Raw genomic sequence first — 27,852 nt, 5'->3', positions numbered from 1 at the left:
ATCCTTCTTGTAAATGTTAGTGGTCACAGCATGTGTTAATGGTCATATGATTAATTGATACTGTAAAATGCTCTGCTGTGGCACCTCATAAAAAGGTAACATTCCACCGTTATTAATGTTTGCCTTAAAACGCTTAAGTCACCCTTTAAAGACATCCTTTATACTTTTAGCATAACATCTATTATATGGGAAGACATTATAAAACATCAGTAGGCTAGCCTGATGCGGCACATGTTGATTAAAGATGGCTTGGAAAACTGTCTACTTGCTACAACAACCTTTTTTTACCCAAAGTAGAATGTGAGAAACCAGAAAGGTCAGTCAGATAGCATTGCATCACAGAAGCATTGGTAATGAGGCATATCCAACACTAAACAAACAAAAGCAACTTGGACACTTTGGTTCTTTGATTCATGATCTCTCTATTGGTTTATCCTTAAACAAGTATCAGCATTAATTTGTCTTGACTGAGCAGTAGATTTATGTGGAGGCAAAAACTGTTGTGTCGATTATTATTGGACAGAGCCCAAGTTATAACTGTAAGTGAGCCAGAGAGTTGCACGGTTATCAGATGTCAGAACAAAGCACATTCAGTGATACAAATCAGGGAGAATGTCCAATGTCCTTTTTAAGCAGATGCAGCAAGTTGCTTAAGTCAAAGCTCATCAAAAAAACTGCACATTGCAATGCATCCTTGCAAGTGCATCAGCATTTCAACTATAAAGGAGACCCAAGGGTTGAAAAATAACTCAGTTTGTACATACTGGTATTGTACTATTTATTTTTACATTTGATGACACACAAATCTAAACCATATCACCTACCATTTTTGTAAATTAAATTGAGCAAATTTGTCTCGTACATCAATCCAACAATTAGTCAATTGTTAATGTTAATGTGACCTATTTTATTGGAATAAAAACATGTATTTTTTGATTATTTTTTATAATTGGTCATATACCCAAAACGACAGTTCAGGAAGTTTGTTGATCAAAGGTCATATTGGGACATGGTGGAGCACATTCAGATCCACCTGTTTTCATTCTTTCTGAGTGTTTGTATATAAAACGTTGGTGCTCAGGGCAGTATCTGACTGGGCACGACTACCAAACAAATGATGTTAGGTACAGCTCCCGTGTCTCAGTGGTGTTGCAAAAACAAGAGGCCCCCTACTAGTAGAATTTCATAACATGTGTTATGTGATATGGTTGTGATATGGTTGTGATGGGTAATTGTGTCCATAACCTTCTTGGTCTAAAAGATTGTTTAAGTACACACTTGACTTGTTGTCCAACCAAGACGGTTCTAGTACTGTACCCTACATGGCCTTTCTGTTCAATTGAGATAATGTCAATTTCAACAGTCTGACACCTCATGGAGAAACAATAAATAAATCATAGTCTGTGTTCATCTGAAAGAAAGATTTGATCCAAAGAGTGGCAAACTTTTTTTTTAAACCCCAGGACTCACTACAAAATTAGGTTAGATTATAAAAACACATTTACTTAGAAAGAGGTGCCATCTTTCTAGAAAAAGACAACCAACCTGACCAGACAAACACGTTTTAAGCACTCTTCTTCCAATGCATGTACAATAGATTTTTTTCACCAGTCATATTTGTCTGTGTGCCATTGTTATGCTTGAAGTGCATGGCTACAGACTAGAGAATAATACAATAATATTAACGAATATATAATAATTCTCAAATACATTAAACCCAGTTTCCTGGCCTTCAGACTTCACGGCATTTCACCAATAGAGAGTTGCACTGTCCCTTTGGGTTGGCTCACTCTTCTGAACTATGCCTAGGCATGTCAATTGACCTGAGAATGCCTTAGCATTCTACATGTTTGGCATGTTGTACATTCAAAGCCATAAAAAGCACTTTGGAGGGGCCCAGGCAATGGTTTGGAGCAAACCACAATGCCCCTTATTATAGGCCTTCATTACAATATCCTGGTCCGATGCAGGCCTATAGCCTTTCTTAGAAAGTCAATTTCCCTATTAGACATAATACCATAACACCAGTATGGTTTTATTTGTGTTCTACAAATGCGTTAATTAGTCGATGGCGTGTATGGCAACTAAAATAGGGCACGTGCACGACAGGGCTTGGGCACTCGAGGCATGGGTTTCTCTGAAAGACGAGGATAAATCTCAATGACAATTCGATCCAGATTGGGTCGTCCTTCAAAATTGTAGATAACCCTGTGACGTCAGGATTAAGAGGGATTAAAGATTCGTTGACGGCGGAGAGACCTTACATAATTAAATAAAGAGGTAGCGAATTAGGATGTTACTCCTTCGACGCGCAACTACCCCTTGGCTAATGGGGACACGATCTACAAACTGGCAGCGACGCGTGTGCATGGTTAGAATCTCGGTGGAGCACTGGACTATAGGTTCAAGAACGAGCAAAAGGGAACTGTTCATGTTTGACTGATAATAAAACGGTGATTCTGAAACACTTTCGGAAAGAGTTTTGAGGGGTACCATCCGGATCTAACATGACGCACGTCTCCCAAGGTGTATTGGATTCCTTTCCTGTAATACAAACTGACTGACTTCATTTGAGTATTCATGAGCAACCGAGACGGATGGAAAGGATACTGCATAAGACTTTGAATCATTGAACAATGAAACGAAGATTTCTTCATCGTTTTTTTTTTGTCTTGCAAGCTTACCAAACAGTGATGAGCTTTCTTGCCGATAACTCTCCAAGTAGCCCTGCCATCTACCACCTAACGTTATAATATGTATCTTAACCGCGTCGACGTTGATTTAAAGCTCTATGCCATGTGAAAGTAATAAAGACCACTTTTCGGTTACAAAAATGTAACTGATATTTATTAAAATTCCATTGCAAAGACGAGCGAGACTTACCCGCGGAAATGCGTCGGTTATGCACCTTTCTCGTGCAGGTGAGTGCAGCCTTGTGCGCAGTAATTTCGTAATATGCTGAATTGTAATATTGTGAAAAGATTAATTAGATAACTATTCTAGTGTTAGACACAAAGTTGACACATTAACCAAGCAATATATTGTATGTTTCTACAGTCTATACAATAGCCTTTTTTGTTTTTAAACGTTTTTCTGACCTGGGCAGATCTAATTTAAATAGGCAGTAGTTTATCTAAAACTTTAATTTATGCTGTTGTATTCTTTGGTTGAGCGGAGGTGACAGTAAGGCTTGACAGAGGGGATATGTGATTGAGTTCTGTAAATTGGCATTAATGCAATCTCATGATGTTATGATTAAAGTACCTAAAACACGCTGTTAGACGTTATCGCCCATTCCTAAGTAAACGGCAGTAGGCCACCACATTTGTAACAGGCAAGGATCTATGGTCCAAGTAGGCAAATTCTCCTTCATGCGCTTTCTATTTACAGCATGCTCCCATTGTTTTAATTTAAGACCAGGGCACTAACAACACTCCCATAGGCACAACAAACACTACATGCCTGTCGAGGTCCATAAGCACTCTTAAAATACTTTAACCTTAAATAGAATTGCAATTTCCACTAAGAGCATTGTGTTTAACCTACAACATATCTGCTAATCTGTAATTTCCTGGAAGAGTTGCGAAGATACTCTTTACAGATACCTGGAAAATGCATGAATGAAATGTATCTAAACAACAAGGATCAACCTGGTTTGTTGAAAGAGACTTTTTGAGACACTGTACAAGGAGAGAATAACTCATGTATTTACTTTAAATTGTGCAACACCTTTATCATTTCTAAGTAAGAAAAGTCTCCTTGAATCTACATGGGATTTTATAGTATTACACTTAGTATTCCATTATTACTATGACAGATGAAAGTGTAACTAAACCCTGTTTAAATTGTATTTTTAATTTTAAAATAAACATACTGGAAAAAGGATATGTCACAACTAGCTTTTTACATTTTACATTTAGATGTTACTTATTTAGCAGATTCTTCCATCCAAAGTGAAAATACAGCAGATTATCAAGAGCCAGAGGTGCACAGTTCTTACAATATTTATGGTTAGTGCAAGGAACTGTTTGTACTTTGACCAGACACAGTTCAACAATAACATCATCTCAACTTCATTCTGATGATTGGACAGTGCAGCAATAGCAACACAGGAGTTTACAAGAAAGTGCTCGAACAAGATCTCAAATACAACATACAGAAGATGCCTGTTTCGCAAGTATCACAAGAAGACATTTACAGAGTGGTGTGTAAGAGCAGTAACTGCAGAAAACAGCAAATATGACCTACAATAGTTGACTATTCCAATTTGTAGACAGGCAGCAGCATCCATGTGAAAGGTCCTCAAATGTACTGGAACAACAATGTACATTCAATCATATTTTTCCCCCCAAAACATGACCCATTTGAGTATTTTCCTATGACAGGTCCAATTTAAAGGCTGTGTTTGATAAAAGAACACAATGATTTGATTTAAAATTCAATTTTTGTATTGCTCCACAGTTGTGTTGGCCTACTTTACTGTTTCATTACTTACAGTTGCTCTTCTCTTGTTTAAATCCACAGTAGACTACAAGAATAGTGATGTAGAGACAAGGCAGAAAAGGCGTTTAGAGGTCACCTAACAGTTTTAAAAGCATTTGCCATGTTCAATGAAGCAAGCATGCAGTCTTGCACGTTTAATATTTTTACTTCTCCGTCAAGTGAAAGTAACAGACATGGGTTGTCTGCCAAAATGGCTATGTTGTCCTGTCCCAGCCATGGTCCAAAACGATTTTAATATTGATATGAGGAAGCATGCAACCTGGCCAAAATACAAGTATCCTGTGTAACACATGGAAAAGTCTGGTTAAAACACACTTTCTCTGTTCTCAGGTTTCTACCCTGATAAGCGTTCTCCTACCATGGACTTCAGCGGAATTGACTTGTGAAGTTCTGCTCATGCCACCAGGAAACATAACATGTAAGCAAGCCTGACTAATTCTGTAGGCCAAGGCGATTTAATTGCCAGAGCGCAAAACTATACGTGTAAAATTAAATGCCAAATTTAATGAATACATTGTTTATACACGTACAGCCTCTAGCAATGTGCCCCTTCTTCACATTTGAAGAAGTGGACCTTCAGTAGATGAAGGCGTACATTGATTACTGAAACTTGATTATTCCTTAGTCAACAGGATGTCAGGTCGAATGACTAGTTAATCTTAGAACCCCAGTTCCCAGTATGTTGTGTTAAATATAATGGTCGGCTACAACCATAGCAACTTACCAATGCAGAGATGTGCCCCAGACAGAATAACAGGAGCAAAAAGAAATGTGCTGTTAATTATGACCAAGCTTATACACCAATAGACACAAACAACAACAGAAATGTATGGAAAAAGCCATGTGTTTAGTAACTATGATATAATAATAAATAAAAAAATATTTGTAATGCACTTTATATTTAGTATGTGCTACAGGTTAAAAACAAGAAAGGGCGCAAAATAAAACATGTAAAACAAAAAAATAAATAGGACAGATAAAAGAGGTTAAGAATCAGCCAAAGGCTCTGTTAAAAAGGTGGGGTTTTAGGCCACGTTTAAAAGCATACACAGTCACATTACTGTGAAGACACTGATGGGTGAGGAGGGAGACCTTGTACTCAATCCTGAATGAGACAGGAAGCCAGTGGAGTGACCTGAGGATGGGGTAGATGTGGTCATGCTTGCGCACCCTCATCAGGATCCTAGCAGCACTGTTCTGGATATACTGCAGTTTCTGGAGGCTTTTTGTATTGTAACAGTCTAATAGCTACCTATAGCTATGTAGGGATCTGTCCCAGAGAGCTTAACTGCCCAAAATACTTTTGTTTACCATTACAAAGTTCGATCCCCAAGTTATCATCCCACAAGACCTCCTTGTGCATCACTTTATAGTGATTAGTTTAGCTCCATTTAGCAAAATTCACAACCAACTCAGTCACACCAGCCCCTTAAACTTACTCCCACACACCACCGTGACTTCAGCTGGTTGAGCTGAGCGCAACCGTGTATCCAGGTCACGGCAACACTGTCACAGATGTCATTGTATTGCTACTCAGTCCACTTCCTCCATCACTTGCACGCCCCGAGGTTTGATCTTGGGTCCTCTGACTCACACCTGCAACTGGCCACCTCTTATGAAAACCACTTTAGCTATGCCACCACAAAAGCTAACAATTTAGTTGTGAGGGCAATGCCCTAAACTGCTCCCAAAAGGAATGGAGTGGTATTATGAGACTAAAGTGGCATTATCAAAGTGCCTAAGAGTGAGTTTCATAAAGTCCACTTGGTTACACATATGCATACTAGGTAACCTTGTCTACTCCACATGAACAGATGTTCAACAGATACAGTTCATCAGATACAGATAATGGCATCTGTGCAAACCCCCACTAAAGCTGCTGAAGATCATAATCCAGACACACTGCCCAGTAACCATAATACACTGAAAAGGGTGTAAGAAAACACCTGAACTAGAAACAAACAACCACAAATGGAAAACAAACATGAATGGAAATGCCCTTTTCTGTTTGTTTACAAATCAACAAAACATTTAATTAATTTATTTTAGGGAATGTTGTAATGACATAGGATTCCTTTTTTGACAGATTTTGTTTTGGTTGAACTGGAGAAAACAATGTGATAGTATAGCGATAGTGAGAGATATCTCTTTATCAGCATATATAGGATAAAGAGAATCCCATTACACAGCCCCACTCTCTCACCTCGCCCAATAGGAGAAACACTTAACAGTGTCCTCAAGCTTCACTATTATGTTCTCAATGAAGACGCTTGACTCCTTTTCCCACCGGGGCATCCCCCTTCTGACACCAATGTCCTTGGCTCTATAGCCACTCTCCTTCAAGTCAGCATTTGTATCACAAAGCAGGGGATATTGACAAACATTTTGACCAAAGACTGATTTAGGGGGACTTTTGAATGAACTGACACACAATTTCAAATTTCTATCACATATTACCCTGATGTTTATACCTACTGATACATAGGCGTACTATAATTATAATTATTTAAATAATACTCTGTATCAGTGTGTCAACACCTTAAAGTATAAACAGGGAAAATGGGGATTTAACCAGATTTATTACAATTGCAATGTAATACAAAGTCATTATTGGTGCTGCAGACGTAATTACATTTTGCTGGGCAGCTAAATCCTACCTCCGAGGATGTTCGTCTAGTTGAGTCATTATAACAATAATAACAGGGCCCACAGGCCTGTCTTGAATCATATTCTCTTTCGTTGCCTTCGTATTGCTTAAAGGGATAATCTGTCGCCACATTTAGTCTTTTACCCTTTCCTGTTTGCCCTTTATAGAAGAGAAGGATGTAATGGGATTCGTGTGCCTTTACTGAAACGTTATAGGTATTGAAGCTATTGATCCCATCGTTTTCTCTTGATTGCAGTGCATTCTCTGGCATCCTGGAATCAGAGTCAATTCTCCAACAATTTCACAGGTCAGTTGAGTATTGGTTCGAGAAGGAGAAGAGAAGAGTGAGAACGCAGTATTTGCACAAACGCATAATGGATTCCACCCCTCAGCAATCTGTTATTGATCTGTTTTCAGATTAAAAGTTGATGATGATTTTAGACAGGTCCACACAGTAGTTTATATCACTATCTTACAGCATGCAAATATGATTCAGGCCAAATGATGCTTGTGGCTGTTCCAGTCCGCCATACTGTAGCCGTCAGCAGCCCCACCAGCATTCTTTCGGACAAAAAGATGTCTGAAGGAGAAATTGAATGTCACCTAGTCTATATAAGTAGTGCTTTAAGTAGAGCGGCATGTCAACTATGTTAAGACCCAGACTCATCGTCATATCCATACCAAGGCACGGACCTGTACTGTGACACCTCCATCGACGGCATCGGCACCTGCTGGCCCAGGAGTAATGCTGGACAGATGGTGTCACGACCCTGCCCCGAGATATTCTACGGGGTCAGATACAACACCACCAGTAAGTTCCACCTTGTCCGGCTCAGTTGTAGACTGCTTTGACTACGACGTGGGGGGTGGAAGGGGGGCAAGAACATTTGTCATAACACCACAGGCCTAGGAGGGCTCCTAAATGCAGCTTTCACTTTGTCCTCAAGCTTTTGCCCTTCATGTTTGTGCTGACACACAGTTCAGACTGGTGAAATTGACAAAGAGTTTTCACAATGTCTCACAGTTTTGTATTGTCAACCCAGCCAATCAGAAATGAAAAAAATAAAATATATATATACAGTATACCATTTTAAATTATTGGTCTTGCATCAAGAGGTTGGGGAGAATCTGTAACTATCGCAATAACCCAGCTGCCTTAGACACCAATAGTTCTCCCTCTAAAGAAGTAATATATTCATGTAGTCCAAACAAGCTTCCAACCTAACCTGTACTTTCCTTCACTGACTGTGATATCGACATCATCAATGTTCATTTCAATAGACAGTCACAACAGGAAGAAAACTTCTGCATTACAAACGTCATAGTAAAAGAAGGCTTGTATCATGGTTTAGGGGACCAAACAAATTAACTTTATCCACACTGTTAATTATGTATAATCCTTGTCCTGCCAGTCCCATTTGTGTCAGTTGAGAGTGGGGGGATGATAAAGTGAATTTGAACTATTTTTGATTGAGTATTTCTGATTGACTTCAACACGCTGTCAGACAAGTGCTCTACAAAATGATAGACTTCTAGGGGGCATTCTCCTGAACATTCAATCAGCAGATGTTACGCGACAGGTGCCCCCTGGCAATGCGCACCCCTCCGTGACTCAGCCTGGCATAACTGCTTTTGTCCTCCTACCCCTCCTCCACTGTGCCCGACTCAAGCCTGTGTGTGCCAGGCTGGCCCCTTACTCTTGGTGGTTCCCAGAGGGGTGCGTGAGCAAATTTGTGTATGTGTGTGATAGAGACCTCCTTCCACTGTACTATGGAGGGATTCCTGTCCTGTCTGGCGGTGGTGGGTGGGAGCGGAGGGGAGCTCAGAGCATGCCGGGTTGTGAGCGGCTGAGCTTTCTGACCCCTCCGTGACACCTCAGCCCCCTAGGGATAACTTTTATTAAATGAGAGCTGATCAGTTTGTGGGTCACTTGCTGGTTGCATGTACTGTATGTACAAACACTTTTGTGTTCATCTCTCTTCCTTGTCTGTCATGGTGTGTCTGTGAGCATGAGGGTGAGCGAACAAAAAGGAGATAGGATTGTGAGCAAACACATGCAAGCAATTCTCCTAGGCCCTAAGTGGAAATAGAAAGTAGATTATTCTTGTTTCTCCCAACAGGCACAAATCTTGTTTTTCAAGCCTTTTAATCCATATGTTGCTAATAACGTACACAATTGTAATTGGAGTAATACGACAGAACAGTGCAGTGTCTGTAAATGTAGGATGTCATTCTGAAATCACCCTGGTTGGACTAAACGGACAGGCTACTCAAGCACAAGCAAAGAATGTTGCCAATTGTAGATGTTTACAACTGCAGGCAAGACTATCAGATAATAAAATTAAGACAATGAAAAAAAAAGATCCCGGTTAATTTCAGCTTTTATGTTCCAAATGTTTCTTTAACTGAAACATTTCCCTTTTTGTTGCCCTAACTGATATCGGAAGAGCATTTGTATTAGCAAAATGCTATATAGACAGTACCCTGGCCACTTTGGTGCTGCTTGCTAGTAGCTGGTTGGATCCTATTTTGTCTTCAGAACTGATTAACTTATTTGTGGCATAGATTCAACAAGGTGCTGGAAACATTCCTCAGAGATTTTAGTCCAAATTGACATGACAGCCTCAGGCAGGTGCTGCAGATTTGTCAGCTGCATATCCATGATGCAAATCTCCCCTTTACACAACATTCCAAAGGGGATCTATTGGATTGAGATCTGGTGACTGTGGAGGTCATTTCAGTACAGTGAACTCAATGGGAGATTGTGCCTTCTCCTCGCTGGGGCCACGACTCTGGAACAAACTCCCGGAGATCATTAGGGCCTTAGATTCCCTCGCTGCTTTTAAATCACACCTCAAAACCCACTTATTTATCGCTGCCTTCACCTAAAGTCCTGGTACTGTTTTTGTTTCTTTTCTGTGTTGTTTTTAGAATCCATTGTTTTAAATCACTCTGTCCTAAATTAAATACATAATATGTATTTACTGTTTTTAAATACATATTATTCAATCTCATTATAATTGTATTAATTATTTTAAGCCAGGCGGCTGTGGCTCAGGGGGTAGAGAGGGTTGTCTGTTAATCGCAAGGTTGGCGGTTCAATCCCCGACTCCTCCTAGGTCATGTGCTGAAGTATCCTTGAGCAAGACTCTGAACTCCCGATGGGCAGGCCGGCGGCTTGCATGGTAGCTCGCTGCTGTCGGTATGTGTGATTGAGCGTATGAATGGGTGAATGAGAGGCAAACATTGTAAAGCGCTTTGAGTGCCGCTAAGGTAGAAAAGCGCTATATAAATGCAGTCCATTTAAATTTATTATCTTTTGGTATTTTATATTATCCTATTTTCGGCACTTTATAAGCAATTCTATTACTTTGTACTATTGTTGTTGTGATTATCTATATCTTATTAAAGCACCTTGAGACCTCTTTGTATTTTAAAGTGTGCTATACAAATAAAATCCATTATTATTATTATTGCCATGTTCCAGAAACCAGTTTGAGATGATTTGACCTTTGTGATGGATCGTTAGCAGGCTGGAAGTAACCATCGAAGATGGGTTGCTGTGGTAATAAAGGGGTGGACATGGTATGAGGAGACCAACAGACTCAACAAGCTGATGAGGAAGGCCAGCTCTGTGGTTGGTCTAAAACTGGACAGTCTGGAGGCAGTGATGGATTGGAGGATGAGAGACAAACTCAAGGCGATCCTGGGCAACACCTCCCATCTCCTCTGCAGGCTGAGAGATATACTGTCAGATCACCTCTCATGCTAAAGACTGGATTTGCTTTTGCAAGAGGGTTCTCACACCTCTCACTAGGGTCGGGTATCATTTGGGTTTTAATGATACCGGTGCCAAATTGATACTTTTAAAACGGTTCTGGTGCCTAAACGGTGCCTGAACCTATACAAAATAATTAAAAAGAGCCATAAAACGAATGGTGGATAACTCTAAAGAACGGCTTTTTAATTGAAAAAATCAAAATCTCTTGTCTGCCATGTTCTTGTCCTGTCTGCCGCCTTTCCGTGTTCCGAATGTTCTCAGTCAGGAAATAATTTTTTGATTATTCTGACACCACATGAATGCAGTAAGCTATAATTTAACTAGCAATCATGTGCTGTGATGATGCTTCTTACATCCGTTTCGGAGCGACAGAGGGCAAATATTTCAATCGACAGCTCAGGCATTTAAGTGGCACCAAAATGAGGCACCGAAATCTGCGTTCTGATTTGGTCCAGTACATACCAGTCATATAGGTACCGGTGCCATACTAGCACCGGGTTTTAGTTTCCAATCCTACCTCTCACACCAGTTTGTGACTTACTGTTGCATTGGTAGTCATATTTTGATATTCAAGGGTCAAGATGTGGTCTGATTAGCTGTTCATACAGATAATAGTAGGGTCTAAAGGGTCATGTGGAGCGTTGTTTTCTAGATTCTTCTTCTGCTGAGGTTCTTCTCCTCAGCTTACTTTCTCTCAATAACAATCACAAAAAGTCATCATCATGGTAGAGAAGGTACGATTTTAAACATTCATTTTGTGACATGCTTGCCTGGTAATTCATTTAATTCATTTGCAATATTATTAAATATTCATTTAATTTAACTTTACTTTGACCATTATTGCTCTAATTTAACCCCTTGAGTCAAATAACTGCAATTCCATCATATTTGGTTAATATGAATATACTTTACAGTTTACCCCACTTTCATTGGATCAAGGGGCATAGTTTTGTTTATTTAGCCAATAAAAAGACCCTACACCTCTGTGATGAGCTGTGGCAGATGCAGAGCCTTCAGCCACAGGCTCGTACCCACATGCAAGACGGCGTGTTTCAAGAGTTCTTTAGTGCCAACAGCCATCAGGCTGTACAATAGCGCCTGAGACCCCTTCCCCACCCCCTGGCCCCCCTTTAATGCCAGCGATATTGTTGCTGTCTCGTTTAGTTTATTTTGTATATTTTAAATATGTTTATATTGTTGTGGCTTACTGTTGCTACTGTTGTTGTCGTTGTGCATATGTTTAATTTTGTTGCTATTTTTATATGTTGTTCATCTGCTTATATGATGATTTTGTTTATGTGTTTATTATTTGTCCATAGGATTTTAATTTATTTGTATTCATGACTGTATTACCTCTATCTTTCTTTCTGCTGCTAAAACACCCAACCTTCCCCACGCAAGGATTAATAAAGCCCTATCTCATTCCTCTCTCTTTCTCTCAATTCTCTGGTTGGCTGTGGGGTGTAAACAATGTTCATTTGGTAATATGGAGTCCAAAGTGTGCCAAGAAAATATACCCCACACCATTGTACCACCAGCCTGAACCATTGATACAAGACAGGATGGATTCACACTTTCTTGTTTACGCCAAATTCTGACCCTCCATCTGAATGTCTCAGAAATCGTAAACTCACCAGACCAGGCAATGTTTCTTTTCTCCAGTTTTCTATTGTACACTTTTGGTGAGCCCATGCGAATTGTAGCCCAAGTTTCCTGTTCTTAGCCGACAGGAGGGGCACCCGGTGTGGTCGTCTGCTGTAGCCCATCTTCAAGGTTCGACGTGCTGTGCATTCAGAGATGATCTTCTCCATACCTCGGTTGTTATGTTTGGTTATTTAAGTTACTGTTACCTTTCTATCAGCTTAAACCAATCTGACCATTCTCCTCTGATCAAGGCTTTTTGCTCAGAAAACTGCTAGTTGTGCATGAAAATTCCAGTAGATTAGCAGTTTCTGAAATACTAAAACTACCACCAACAACCGTGCCACATTCACAGTCACTTAAATCAGATTTCTTACCCATCCTGATGCAGATCGTCTTGACCATGTCCCCAGTTATTGCCACATGATTGGCTGAATAGATATTTGCATTGAAGAGCAGATGAAGAGGTGTACCCAATAAATTGGTCAGTGAGCTCTACAGTGTATTGTTTTTTTATTTATTGTATAAATAGTTTTAATTAACAATTTTGGGTGCTAAAATATTTTAAGTTCTTATTCAGCTCTTATTTATTTTGGTAGGTAGTTTGGAACACATCCAATTGATCTAGGACACAACTGCAAACTGCATCTAGGACACAACTGCAAATTGACCCATTAAGAGTCAATTTGCAGTTAAGATTACATGAACTGCAATCATCAATGTGAATGTTGAAGATGTGATCAACGCAAGTACGTTTGGGAGATGTATAATTCACTTGGGTATAATTAACTGATTTGTCATGCTTTAGTCCCATGTTGCCTTTGTGGGTTTTTTATAGACAAACTCTCTTGAACCAGAGACTATGCAACCTAAGATAATCCTTGTTGTCTGTATTCCATACTGTACGGACAGTCTTTGGCTTATCTACTGTACATTGTTGTGGGGAATTAGAATGGAAAAAAGGGAGATGGGAAAATCAGGGGAACCATTTAATCCCTGGAGCTATGCCAGTATTCTGTGAGCTTTTCCTTGAACCTGACAGGAACAGTTTTTCCCAGGGCCTGTGTTTCTTCTAGGAAGATTAAACACCTGGCATATGGCTGTTACTGTTTCTAACACCCATTCAGGAATAACACATGTTGCCACAAAGCAAAGATTACAGGCTTTTTGTGTCCATTCTTCTCAAACAATGAAACTCAATGCCTGCCAACAAAGATACCGACAGACAAATCTGTATGTCATCCACATAATGCCTGGTAAATAACCAGACTCATAACAGCTCCAGGACAAATTTAGGTCTGAGGCAAGAGAAGTTCTTCAACATCATAACCTGACCTGGGACACCAATGTAAGCCTTTAGCTGTAAACGAATCATCGTCATTGCATTTTCTGGCAAAATCCCCCCCACTACTTTATTCTTAATTTAGTGTTTGAGAAAAAACTAAGATACATGGTTGTTATGAAAGCTATTTAGTTAGGGTTAGGCTAATGTACTTATATTGGCCAAGTCATGCAGAACCAATTTTCCATATTACCAAGGCCATTACAAAATGGTCATCACACATTACATGACCCCTTTCTCTCGCTCCTTTTCTCTCTACAGACAATGTGTACAGAAAATGCCAAGCCAATGGGACATGGGCTTTGAAAGGGAATTATTCCATGTGCAAGGCCATACTACATGAAGAGGTAAGAGATGGCCTGACAGATTGACAGTACACTTCCCAGCTACACACAACATACTGTTCTTGTCCCCAGAAAGAGTTTGACAATCTAATCATATTATTTTGCACTTGTGCGCACTTGCATGTGTTATACAGTTTTTGCTGACAGCAAGACAATTTGAGTTCTCTTGCACACTTTGTTGTTGTTGGTGTGCATGCTGAAAGCAAGACCACTTGAGACCCCTATTAGATGTGCAAGCCTCAAAGGGGTTATTGTTATTGTTAAAATCTATTTTTAGGATTTGCATCATACACTGCATGTTCAGACTGAAACCATTAGGAACAGTTTCTTGTCTTTTCTGGAGTTGTACAGAAAAGGTTTAGTTGTAATTATGGGGATTGGCAGAGGAAATAGCCCAAATAATGTTAACTAGTATTGGTAACCTCTCTCTCTCACTCTCTTAATTTCTCAATATACTTTTATTCTCACCATTTTCTTTCTGTAGATACCCCTACTATTTCTGAAAAATACCAGTACTGTTACTTAAGAATGTACTGTTAAAGGTCTTAAAGTAATCTCTGCATTGTAACCAATCACATCTCTAGAGCGATCTTTGCTAGTGTTTTGTATCATCAGATTGAAGTTTCTATAATAATGCACTAATAATGCATTACTTTTGTCTTGGGTAGAGAAATGGTGTAGATGGTCTGTGTCTGCATTCCTCTCATTATATACATTACAAAAGCAAGGTGATTTACGGTCCTTTGAAGGGACACTCACTTTCAAGGACAACGTAGTACATAAAATATACATATTTGAAGGATGGAATTGCAGATGACAAAGCTTAGGTTGCATTTCTGTAGTAGTCCACGTTCAGCATTTGGCTAGAGTCTCGAGCTAGATTTTCGAGTCATCCTGCCCACACACTTTGTATGGCTTCAGGCTTGGGTAGGCCAGTCGTATATGTTATCCTTTATCATCAGGAAGTCTCCCCAGAGCAAAATCATGTCTAATATTAAAGCTCAGCAACCATCAAATTGCAATATGCAGCACAAGAAATGAGGACACATGGATCTTATAATGATGACGGTACTTATTGTTATGCAGTGTGCTTACTTTCAAATGAAATGTGTTACCATGGTGTAATGTTTATACTGGCTAGACATGTATAGCCTATTATATGAAAATGTTATACTGTTTTAAAGTTCCAATATACACTCTACACATGAAGATGCATGCACATGTGAAGATGCATGCACACCCAAACCCCATGAGTGTAAACAAAAGACAAATGTTGTTGTCAAGCGCCTCCAGCTTTGTACAACAGAAACCAAAATAGTTACAGTTCTGGAAAACTGGAGCACCAGTTACAACGACTGGGATAGATTAGTTCCCGGTAGTGGCTGAATTAATGGTGCCCACGTTAAATCTGAGCATAGCCACTGGGTCACATAAATCCACTTATGTGACAGATTACTGTCGGAAGCATGGGGGAAAATCCAATCACCATGAATGACTGAGTCAAAGAAATAGATCTTCGTCCCTCTCTGTTTTGGTTGTCTTAAGGATCGTTTCCACATTTTACTGCTGATGCTGCTAGCATCACCAATTAGATACTAAAAAGATGTGTATGGTTGGGGTGGTGCGTGCATGTGTGTACATGTTAGTGTGTCACTGAACAAGAATATGTTAAACCCCATCCAGATTGAATTCAAATGCTGAAAGTAGGCTTTATATTGTGTACAGGGTAAGATCTGAAATAGACTAGATAGGATTTCAATTATTTTCTTAGAGCCAATGTGTCGTTTGTGACTTGAGGCGTGACACAGATATCAATAAAACTGAAATACAATAGAAGTCTTATGTTTTATTCACTTTCTACTCTTTTTGGATTTATCTAGAAAAAAGGCAAGATGCACTACCAAATAGCTGTGATCATCAACTTCCTGGGCCACTGTATCTCGCTGGTGGCTCTTCTTGTGGCCTTTTTCCTCTTCCTGTGTTTGAGGTAAGACCGGAGTCTGTGTTCCTTCAATACCTATCTGTTACTAAAACGAAATTCACCCTTGATGGGATGAAAAGGCATCAGTATATAACCGACTCCTTCTTCAAAGTGCCTTTTCTCCTTGTTCAAAACTATTCTGTCAGTACAACATCCCGTATCTCCAAGCCACACATTTTGAGGTTTAAAAACTCGCAAACTGGGACACATTTTCCCACAAACGTGGCCATTACAATAATAGCACTGTCTATAAAGCTCTAAAAACCGAACCAGTCTTGTGGTGGGACAGCAGGGGGTGAAATGGGTTTTTCGAAAAAGCAAATACACAGCACTAAGTAGGCAAAAACTTTTTCACGCTTTTGACAACACCCGCTTCAATATGGATGCCCTGGAGTACACACAAGATCGCACTCAAACTGTGAAAAGACCTATGTCATTTTTGTGTCTATTTAGTATCTGTATTTTGTGGAAGTCAGCAGGTTTGGATGGAGGGATCAAGAGAGATGGATAGATCATTTTTGAATGATAACTGAGCAGTCAGCTTTAAGTGCTTTTGAAATACCACGTTTGTGTAAGCATTGTTACAGAAACGGATGTTCCAAGGACAAGGGACAGAATGAAGCAAAGAAAAAATGATATTCATATTATTTTTGGCGGCAATTCATTTTAATTCAATTTGCTGTTGGCAGTTCATCAAGAGAGGAACCGTGAGGGAAGTGTGAGATGAGGTAGGGGACAAAGACTGGGCTCAAGATGCGTTTAGCATCCTTAATCAACACTACTGCTGCAACACAGCTGCTGGCTCTCTGCCAGAGGGAGTGAGGTCATACCCTGTACGGTAATGAATATGGGTGTGTAAGTGCTGCTTGCTGGCCTCCTGGCGTGGAGCAGCAGGCTTTACATTGCCGACTCAGTGGAGCCCTTGTATTCTGTGGGAGCCTCTGGTTATATTGGGTACTACTGGTTTTAGGGTCCTTCTGCCTCATCTAGTTGTTCACTGAAAATGTCTGCAGGCATTTGTGTACCCTTTGTGAGGTTGTATCAGTGAATGCTCTGTTCACATGGCCCTTTATAGTTCTCATGTTTGTGCCTGGGCCGAGGCAAGTTCCACTCATAAGTAACACTAAACCTTTTTTTGTTTCTAAATAGAGACAAATATGATGCCTTTGGAAAGTCCTTGATTATGCGTGCCTATGCAGTCACCACAAAGACACTGCAAGTGATACCTATTCAATATTGATGCTCGCTGACAAATAAATCACACTCCAGTGGATCAAGGAGTCACATTCTCGGTTCAGCAGTTACCGGGTCATAATCAAATGCGGTTGCTAAGCTCCAAAAGCCAGGTTCAGGTAGCCAGTAGATATTCCCTACATGTCTCTGTCTCTGGTTTAGGTTCAATGCTTTATATGGTCAGAGTATTTGGTTGTACCTAAAGGGCAATTTGTGGGCAACATTTGAAAAACAAGTACCTGTCGCACAAATCCTGACACGGTGTGAAGTAAGTATGGAGGAAAATACAGCTATGGCTTATTCATCTACAGCAGTTTAACATAACAAAGGGAAAGTTAATATTCACCTATACAGCTGTGGAAACAATTGAGAAACCACTGCACCTTTATATATATTTTCTTTTTTAAAGAAGGACTTAAAAAAAAGAAAGATACAGGTGCAGTGGTTTCTCAATTGTTTCCAGAGCTGTAGGTGAGGGGAGGTAACTGTAGTTATTGTCCATCTTAAATAAGACATTACATTGCAGATCAAGAGGTCGCAGGTTCAAATTCACCCTGTACGTCCCTTTGGATAAAGGTGTCTGCTAAGTGAATGTATTACATTCATGCATGTACAGAATTGCACACAACTGACAAGATTCTAAATTTCTTTCATGATAGGTCCTACATCACACATGTAAATGGCACAAATATATATTACAAAACAATCTTGCCTGGCTCTCATCTGGTTCTCATGTACTTTAATAATATGGATGACCGGGCAGTTCTTGTTTTGGCAGCTTTCCCATGTTTATATCTGTATAGTGCATAAACGTATTGTTTAGTGTGGGTGAGGATTAAGTGAAAGTACAATTGAATTACTACAGGTAGTTACAGCATTATACACAACCAACGAAAGTTCAAAAAAAAAAAATATATTAGCTGCTTTCCAATAACACAAATGTGATGCATAGCAAATGTGATAAAATGCTTATTTTTTAAGACAGTATATTTTCTGTTACAATCTGTTTGACAGGAGTATCCGTTGCCTCAGAAACATCATCCATTGGAACCTAGTATCAGCCTTTATTCTGAGGAATGCCACCTGGTTTGTCGTCCAAATGACCATGAACCCTGAGGTGCACGAAAGCAACGTAGTGAGTATTTGGATCTTGAACTCAATAAAATGGTCTTATAGACAGCTCTGCTTCACTGGGAAAAATCACATTGGTTATGGCACAGGAAAGACTAACATGGAACCTAACAACTATTTAAGTAGCTGCAAAATATCGGACCCTCTTAGTATAACATTGAATGCAATACAGACTGACTATATCTTAAAAGAACAACGTGTCAGTTAATTTCTTGATTAATCAGTGTATTTGTCTGTTTTTCTAGATTTGGTGCCGCCTGGTCACAGCCTCTTTTAATTACTTCCATTCAACCAACTTCTTCTGGATGTTTGGCGAGGGCTGCTACCTCCACACGGCTATCGTGCTCACCTACTCCACGGACAAGCTACGAAAGTGGATGTTCATATGCATCGGCTGGTGTAAGCAATGAAACATTTTATATTTTCGAATAAAAAATATTGTCATTGCTAAAAACATTATTATGACCAGTAACATGTTTTCATTTTATTAATCTGTCAATACATTTATTCTGAATGTCCCACTTATGCTGACGCAATAATATTTTTTAACCATTATAGCTATACTATATACGAATACATATACAACAAGGTACATTTGATTACTACCGTAAACGTTTATCACTGGACTGAAGTGCAGAAAACATGGGGGTGAACAGATGTCAAGGATTTTTTGGTCTCTGTCAATATCATTTGGCACCTAAAAATGGCAGTTTGACTTTCTTGATTTACCCTTACAATGGAGGACAACAGAACATCACAGCTCATTATCGTCAAACAATGTTCAGCTTTTTATATGTTTGTGAAAGACGGTTTAAGGCGACAGATCTTGCCTCAATAGATCAAACCCCTCTAGTGGCAATTGGTTTGACAGATCTTGGCATAGTATAGCACATGAAAAAGGGAAAAGCAGATCATAATAACTGATATTTCAGCGTGAAAATCCCTAATGTGCTATGTTTTTGTTCAAACACTTCAAATGTAGAAGGTATTTATAATGCACTTTTCGTTGCAGGTATCCCTTTCCCAATTATTGTTGCATGGGCCATTGGGAAGCTGTATTACGACAATGAGAAGTAAGGTTTTTGATGAAGATAGTGAATTTATCAATATGCATTTTTTTCACCTCCTGTAGTTTTACAAGAGTTCCAGATTTCCCAGTATTGAAGGACATACTTTATGCTATTAAAGAGATGAATGTTCATTTATAACCTAATATACATTTACATTAAACAGGGCCATTAATTACACATCCATTCTAGGATTTAACAGTTTAATTTATATTTTGTGGTCTCTTACGACCTTGAAGCGGGTGACGTGTGTGGTATAATCAACTAAACTGAACATTTTGTCAAAGAGAACTATATTATACATTTAAGGTCAACGTGTAACATTAAGGGAATGTATTACCAATGTCCAAATGTTGACATCATATGAGTATACTTTCTATTCACTATTTTGTTACTGAGGTTCAATTAGGGCAAACATTGATTGAGCACCTAAAGCATAAAAAAATAAAACTGAAAGGCTAGTAGAAAGATGTTGAAGGACACGTTTGTGAACACTTTACTATCTGCAGAGTGACTGAGTGGTTGTTCTTTCAAATCTCAGGTGCTGGTTTGGTAAGCGATCCGGTGTATACACAGACTACATCTACCAAGGCCCGATGATCCTTGTATTAGTGGTGAGAATTCAGAAATAGTTTCTCTGACATCAGAAATAGGGTTTCATTTAGGTCAAAAATTCATGGTAGGCTACGACACCTGCCTTGTTTGGTTGAAAGAAGGTAGGTATTATGGAGACACAAATAAAACCCACCGTGTGATAAAGGATGAGGACAACACACAGTATCCCCTCATGCCATATTGGACCAAAGTAGCCTACTTCAAAACTTTTGATGGGAAAAAGACTATGACAAACAACTAAGAATAGACCAAATCCAAAAATGGCTGTCACAGTTAACACCGATACAAATGCAGTATCCATATTTGGATAGAATGCAATCCTATTTATCTTCATATCAATGGCATACCGATTTTACACCTACCCTCACAAATATAGGATGCTTGTTTATGAACATTCTAAGCAAATTGCATGAATTTGTTCGGATTGTTGCAGATTGCGTCTGCAACAATCAAAGATCAAATGTGCAAAGAACATGCCTCACAGCCCTATCAGAATCAGAATGGGTTTTATTCGCCATGAAAGTTTGCACAGACAAGGAATTTGCTATTACTGTAATAATGTCTTTACACTGTCTTATTTTCATATCATCTCACAACATTATCCATGATTCTTCTGCAGATCAATTTCATTTTCCTGTTCAACATAGTAAGGATCCTCATGACCAAACTACGAGCATCCACCACATCTGAGACCATGCAATACAGGTACAGTAATAGGTTTGACACCCACGTGTAAGAAATCTAACTATAAAGACAGGAACCAGTGTGTGTGTGTCTGTGTGTGTGTGCGCTTGTGTGTCTGTGGCTTGAGTATTTTGATAACCGGGCACTGTGTAAGCGGCTGGTGAATTGCTCAGGACCCAAGGGCGCACAGTGTCAAGTCTGACATTATGGATCGGATGAGTGGTTTGCATCAAATAAATGCCATGTTGAAGTGCGCTAAGCAATGGAGCCATGGCTCTTGTGAGAATGTGCACTGCATTTGTAACCAAAGGGCACTGCACTAGTTGTAACTTATAAAAAAGGTTGCACCTCTAACCTATACTGACTACTGAAGTAAAACATTTCAAATTGAATAATTTACTGTAGTCACAAGATGGAAAATAAAGTGGAACTTAATGTGTGAAATACAGTTCCATTCCTAGACAAAAATAATGTTTCAAATCTTCAATCTTGTTAACGCTTTCCTTTTTGCAGAAAAGCTGTGAAGGCAACTCTGGTGCTTCTACCTCTATTGGGAATAACATACATGTTATTCTTTGTCAACCCGGGAGAAGATGAAATATCCCAGATCGTGTTCATTTATTTCAACTCATTTTTAGAGTCCTTTCAGGTAGGCCCCTCGCCCAAACTTTCAGTGCACATAATCTCTGTGGTGTACTCCAACAATAGAATACCAGCAAGTCACCAAGAATGGCTGTTTTGATCTAAATATAAGCAAAAAGTGTAGCTTGTGTTTTCCACTGGGTATATATAAATGAAAAGCTAGTAGATATAATGAACAAACCACAGAAAAAGTTATTCTCAGGAAACTGTAAGATTGAAAGTAACTTGGTAAATAAGACAGGTTTGTTTTCTCAGTAGTAAATGGTGTTGAATGGCCTACATTTATGGCCCCATTGCTGTCTCCCTCTGCTTCTCTTGCAGGGCTTTTTTGTGTCTGTGTTTTACTGCTTCCTAAACAGTGAGGTAAGAAGATTCACAACATCTATTGATCCTCCATTTTATGTTCCTCAGCAATGAGACCTTATATTTATCTGTACTATACCTCAGATTAAGACATATACATTCAGAGTTACTAAGAATTTAGAAAGGGATGCTGGCAGGAATCCTAAGGCCTGTGACGTGCCCTTAAGCGTGGGTCATAAGATTATTTAATACTTTAATTTATGGGTTTCTACTTCGTTCTACTTCACAATGAACTATAGGTTTTGGATTGGTTCTGTGGCATGACGGCAAGGTTTTAGCAAATTTCTGACTCAGGAATGTTATACAGGCAATTTTAATCAACAACCTGTGTAAGCTATCTGACAATATTTCACTGAACACAGTTGCATTGATGTAGTAAATCCTTTGATGTGGCTGTAGGAGGCAAACCATATTTACTGAAAATTGTATGACAACAATGCATATTAACAATGAATAATATGAATAATTCATCAATAATGAATACAGACTGCAAAATGGGACCCCCGCCAAGCCTAGTTGGTGAGAGAGGGTTCTCTCCTCAAGAGAACAGGAGAAAAAAAGTCAGATCTAATCATTTGAATTTCAGACGGCTTTTCACACTTGTTTATTGGAGATTATTGGTGAATAGAATCGTTGGATGATTGATCCTAGGTGCGGTCAGCAGTCCGGAAGCGTTGGCACCGTTGGCAGGAGCAGCATTCTATCCGTGCCAGGATGACTCGAGCTATGTCCATTCCTACATCCCCGTCTCGGGTCAGCTTCCATAGTATGAAGCAGTCCACCTCTCTCTGAGGAGAAGACAGCCTCAGGTCATTGATCTGCTCCAGCCAACACCTGCTTTAGAACCATAGTAGTTATGCCATTAAATGACAAGCAGGTTGGCTTGAGCACATTCAGAGCATCTGGGCTAGGTAGAGACTACCCTGTATTATGAACCAAGGTACTCAGGAAGAATGTAGACTTACAAGAGGATATTAAAGGGAAGTGGACAGCAAGGTGTGGTTAAGAAGGACACAATGTAACGCCTTTGGATATAGACATCTGTGACGTATGGATGGGAAGATCTGACCAATTGGATTACTGATCATGGAGCAAGTATAGGCCCAGAACTACTGGGAACGGGTAATGTAGGTGCCTATGTAGTACATGCAATACGGTAAGGTATGGCCTTAATTTTCTTGTCTGGGAACAGTATCTGTTTGTGTTTAGCTTATCGTTCTGGTTTCACTGAGTGCATCTTGGGCTTTCGCTAGGAATTTTCTTTAATGTTGACGTGCGTTTGTGTGCTAAATAAACTTTGTGCATTTGGCCAGATTTCAGACAGGCCTGATTTCCCAGTGTGTGTGTGTCTTATAAAACAGTGTGTAGCTTATAAAATAACTAATAGTCATTTGCATTAAATTGTTGTTTTTCTGGCGCTGAGATTTGATGGCTCTGTTGGACTGTGCTCATTGTTTCACAACATGTTCTAAAAATGTTGCTGATTCTAATTATGCAAGTACCTTATGAAATCTATTAGAATATTTAATAGTCGAATAGTGTTCATCCTGTCAAGTTCTGTGTGTTAGTGGTGATTTTATACAGGCCATGTACGGAAGCTACGAATGCATTCTCTTATTTAATTTTTGTATTTAAAGTGACAGCTGCTAATGTGTATGGCTATGTACATTTTTGTACATTTGAACGGTAGTAGACCTGTTCTCCCAGTAGACTCGTTTTGTGTCGCCACCGTAGATTCAAATGCTACCCAGTTATGTCATTCTGGAGCCATGCCTGTGTCGAGTTTGTCTCGATATTGTCACTTATCCTGAGAGATTTTGACTGCTATTAAATTGAATTACCGGTATGTTTTGTCTAAACTTGCTGTATTGCCGTTAGACAACAATAAGAGTTCGAAGTTGGATTCAGCTGAACTATATTCTTTCATTGTCCTTTTAGATTTCAGACTCGGTTGTTTACAGTTGTGCAATACTTGTGTAAGATGCTTTTGCCTCTACTGCTTTTTGTCTGCAATATTCAGTAAAGTTGTTGTAAATTCCTTCATTTAACAATGAAGTTGTAGGGGGTTAAATATTGGCCAAACAACCAAAAATAATTCCCCTATGGTTTAAAGGAAGATGGAAACTGAACAGTGTATTAGCATGAACCAAATAATGCCAATACCAGTAATTACAGTTACTTGACTCTATAGGTTAAATCAGAGCAAGAATGGTAAAAGTAAGGTCAAATTAAATAAACATTTACAGTAATAACATTGCAAATGAATGAAATCAATTACAAGGCATACATGATTATTGTAAACCAGATAGAAAGCAAGATGTGAGGAAGGAGTAGGACAAGCCAGAGCTGAGGAGAAGGTCTCAGGAGATCAAGAATCCACAGAATAATGCTTCACAATTCCCTTTATATACAAGAACAACCAATCACACCACTTCTTGACCCTTACTTATCAACATGACTAGCAATGCGACAGTAAGTTACACAATGGGGTGTGAGACCCATCAAGTAGAGACCCCGTCCAGCAACTCCATATTTTAGCATATGAGAGGTGGGGCAAGATGACACCCAGCCTTACAAAGTCGATTACATTCCATCCCCCAATTGATTAAATATATTTGCAATGTCTGGCCTAACTATAATGATGTTATCATGGGGACATTTAAACATAGACGTGTATTTTAATCTTTATATGCTATGTAACTAAGTACATTTATTTAACTATTTAGAGTCTTGATAGTATCTTGATAAGCACTGCATGGTACCTTTTCAAAAGGGTACTATCTTTTTCTAAGGAATATTTCAATACTGAACCAAACCAAACACAATATTCAGTCATCCTTTAACATTCATGCTTCATTATCAATGCATTTTAGGAAACCACATTCCTGCAAAGACAAAATGTTCGGTTATTTCTGTGTTATAGCTAGAATCCTCCTTTAGAAGGGCACTCATCTTTATTTCATACAATCCGTTGTCTGAACTCTTCTTAACAATCCTTACACCAGCTAGAACACTGCAATCATCAAATGCAGGCCTATTACAGGTCACCAGAAGCAGTCATAAGAAGATTGGTGATTCGGCCTTTGTCAATTACGCCCCAAAACTATGGAACAAATTATCCATAAATATTAGGGAAGCAAACATGCTAGACATTTTTAAAAGACAGCTTAAAACCTACCTTTTTACCGAAGCATTTAAGTAATTTTATCTCAGAAGGGTTTTACTACTTTTATTAGTTATATTATTGTTTTTATAGATTTGCTATTTTAATTATTACTTTTATCACTTGTATTATTTTTTTTATTGATTTTATGTAAAGCACCTTGAGCTACAATTCTTGTATGAAATGTGCTATATAAATAAAGTCTTACTTACTTACTTAACAATGTATTTATTATCAAATGAATTGTCAACTGAAATGTAAAATAAGATGTATATTTATTCAAAGTTTTATAAAATGTCCAGACCGAGATGTTAGATTTTGTAATATAATACACATGCTACACTCACTGTACACTATCCTGTACAAAACCGATTTATTATCTCAACTATTTAAATTGACTGTGATCATTTATAGTGTTCATAATCCAATGATACTGTGCTGTACTTCCAAAATAAATGAAAACTGACTGTACTTTTGTTTCTTATTTAGTTGTTCAGCATGTGTACATCACGTCTCTGTCAAGTCATTGTACACTCGTACACCGCTGAATACTAATTTGCTCAGTAAACAAGAGGAAGTGCTGCATAATTATATTTCACCACGAAATAGTAATGGATAGGGTGAAAATTAACAAGATGGCATTCCTGCATAAGATCATTCTCTCTCAGGATGTCATATATTTTTAACACAATAAAGGATGAGATAGTTCTGTTATATTTAAATTTTTTGGAGTCAACGTGATTACTGTTGGAGCTGTGATGTATATTATTACTGCAACACATGTATGTAATATTGAGTCAGGTTATCAGAATCTGTCATTACACTTATATGTACTGAGCCTGTGGATTTCCACTTAACCCTCCAAACACCTTTAACGTTTGGGTCACTATGACCCAGGGTCCAATTTAACCCAATTAAGCCATTGAATATAAGTGAATATAAGTAATTTGGCACAATGTTACAGCCATAAGTGTAGAATATAAACAAATAGTCACAACTGTTTGGTTAACTCTCTAGCGCTCCCCCAAAAGTAAAGTTATAAACTTCCAAATGCCACTAACTACAGACATTTGTTAACAAAGTCAGGGAGTTTGTGGTTCTGTAATATTACCATAAAGACTGAACTGGAAAGAAACTTGTGAAATTGAATTTTGTATTTTGTGCTGCTTCAATCAAGATTTCAAGACTGATTACAAAATATTTGAGTCACTGCTCTTTCCAACGTCAATAAAATCCAAACATGCATTCATTCAAATGAATGACAGAAAAGAGCTGGTCTGACGCTTTTCTCTCACCTTTGGCCTTCCTTATACAGGACCTCACAGGGACTGGTACAGCCCCTAGCAGTGTTATCTCAAGTCATACTTACCAACCTACTGACCCCTGCAACTGTATTTCGTTTTGTGGTAGCTACACTGAAAATTATGTTTAAATGTTTTTCTCCAAATGTTGTCCTGTTTCTCCAAATGTTGTCCTGTTTTTTTTTAGGAAACTTCATAGCAGGCATTTACTTACTTATCATTTTCTTAGTTTTTTATGATTATTATCGTTATGGCCCAGTACAATAGGTGGGTTTTAAGATAAATGTGTGGGGATTTACGCGGTTGCAACCGCTTACAAAATTTAATGTAATAGCACCCTCTAGTGACAGTATTGTATAATGCATACATCAACCGACTAATGCGCAAAACAATCTGCACTTAGAAGAAGTACTTTGAAGAAGAATCGAAAGATTGTCTTCTAACTAATAGGTCTCACTACACTTTTAGTGTGACTAAATAGGAAAAAACTTACATTGTTCCTTCTTGCCACCGAATAATTAAATTATGAATAGTTGTTTGAGTCTCTATCAGTTTCAATATGTCCTGCAATAATATGTTTGCATAATACATGTACGATGTACATACAACCCTTACAGTGGACAGTGATGGAGCAGAGGTACAGTATTTTTCAGGACATAATAGTTCAATCGTTTTGCTCATTTCCTCAGCAATATATGTCAAGGCCACAGCCGTGCCCCCCCCCCCCCCCCCCCCCCCCCCCCCCCCCCCGGTTTCAGTTTTTTGCCCTGCCCTAGTGTTTCCCTGTCATTGTCTTCACCTGTTCTCGTTAGCGTTATTGTGTCCACCTGTGTGTCGCTCCCAGGCACCCCCTCGTCCGCGCTCCCAGGCGCCCCCTCGTCCGCGCTCCCAGGCGCCCCCTCGTCCGCGCTCCCAGGCGCCTCCTGTCCCCTGTGCCCGTCCCCTGTGCCCGTCCTGCTCCCTGGACCTGCTCCGGCCTCCGGGCCGCCGGCCCTCTGCCCTGCCTCCGGGTCGACCCCCGGACCTGCCCCGGCCCTCTGCCCAGCCTCCGGGCCGGTCCCCGGACCTGCGCCGGCCCTCTGCCCTGCCTCCGGGTCGACCCCCGGACCTGCTCCGGCCTTGTGGGACGTCCGGTAACGTCCCTTGAGAGGGGGGTACTGTCACGGCCACAGCCGTGCCCCCCCGGTTTCAGTTTTTTGCCCTGCCCTAGTGTTTCCCTGTCATTGTCTTCACCTGTTCTCGTTAGCGTTATTGTGTCCACCTGTGTGTCGTTTGGTTCTGTGTATTTAGGTTTCTGTTTTGTGTCCAGTCTTTGTCTTGTCCTTACAATACCTGTCCCTGTGAGTGCCCTATCTGTTCCCCGTTTTTGAGAATTAAAACCCTTGTTTCGACCATGCCTCGCATCTCTCGTGCA

At 39.4% G+C, this 27,852-nt stretch overlaps 1 protein-coding gene across 2 annotated transcripts; it reads left to right on the top strand.

Moving 5' to 3' along the window:
- The first annotated feature begins 2,891 nt into the window (after positions 1-2,891).
- LOC136950303 (corticotropin-releasing factor receptor 1-like) lies at positions 2,892-22,766 on the top strand. 2 transcript variants are annotated; one of them, XM_067244560.1, is made up of 14 exons: positions 2,892-2,921; positions 4,834-4,921; positions 7,407-7,457; positions 7,836-7,961; positions 14,176-14,261; positions 16,139-16,245; positions 18,487-18,607; positions 18,849-19,002; positions 19,616-19,676; positions 20,212-20,284; positions 20,905-20,990; positions 21,483-21,618; positions 21,933-21,974; positions 22,626-22,766. In XM_067244560.1, exons 1-14 carry the CDS (start codon positions 2,892-2,894, stop codon positions 22,764-22,766), a joined length of 1,302 nt encoding a protein of 433 aa, XP_067100661.1. The 2 variants fall into 2 exon arrangements, with proteins under 2 accessions (XP_067100661.1, XP_067100660.1); XM_067244559.1 differs by having other exon boundaries at positions 2,892-2,950; positions 4,851-4,921; positions 7,407-7,472.
- The last annotated feature ends 5,086 nt before the right edge of the window (positions 22,767-27,852 follow it).

Source organism: Osmerus mordax, chromosome 10 (genome assembly GCF_038355195.1).
Source record: "Osmerus mordax isolate fOsmMor3 chromosome 10, fOsmMor3.pri, whole genome shotgun sequence".
Classification (NCBI taxonomy): Eukaryota; Metazoa; Chordata; class Actinopteri; order Osmeriformes; family Osmeridae; genus Osmerus; species Osmerus mordax.
This window is presented reverse-complemented; position numbering and strand designations above follow the sequence as displayed.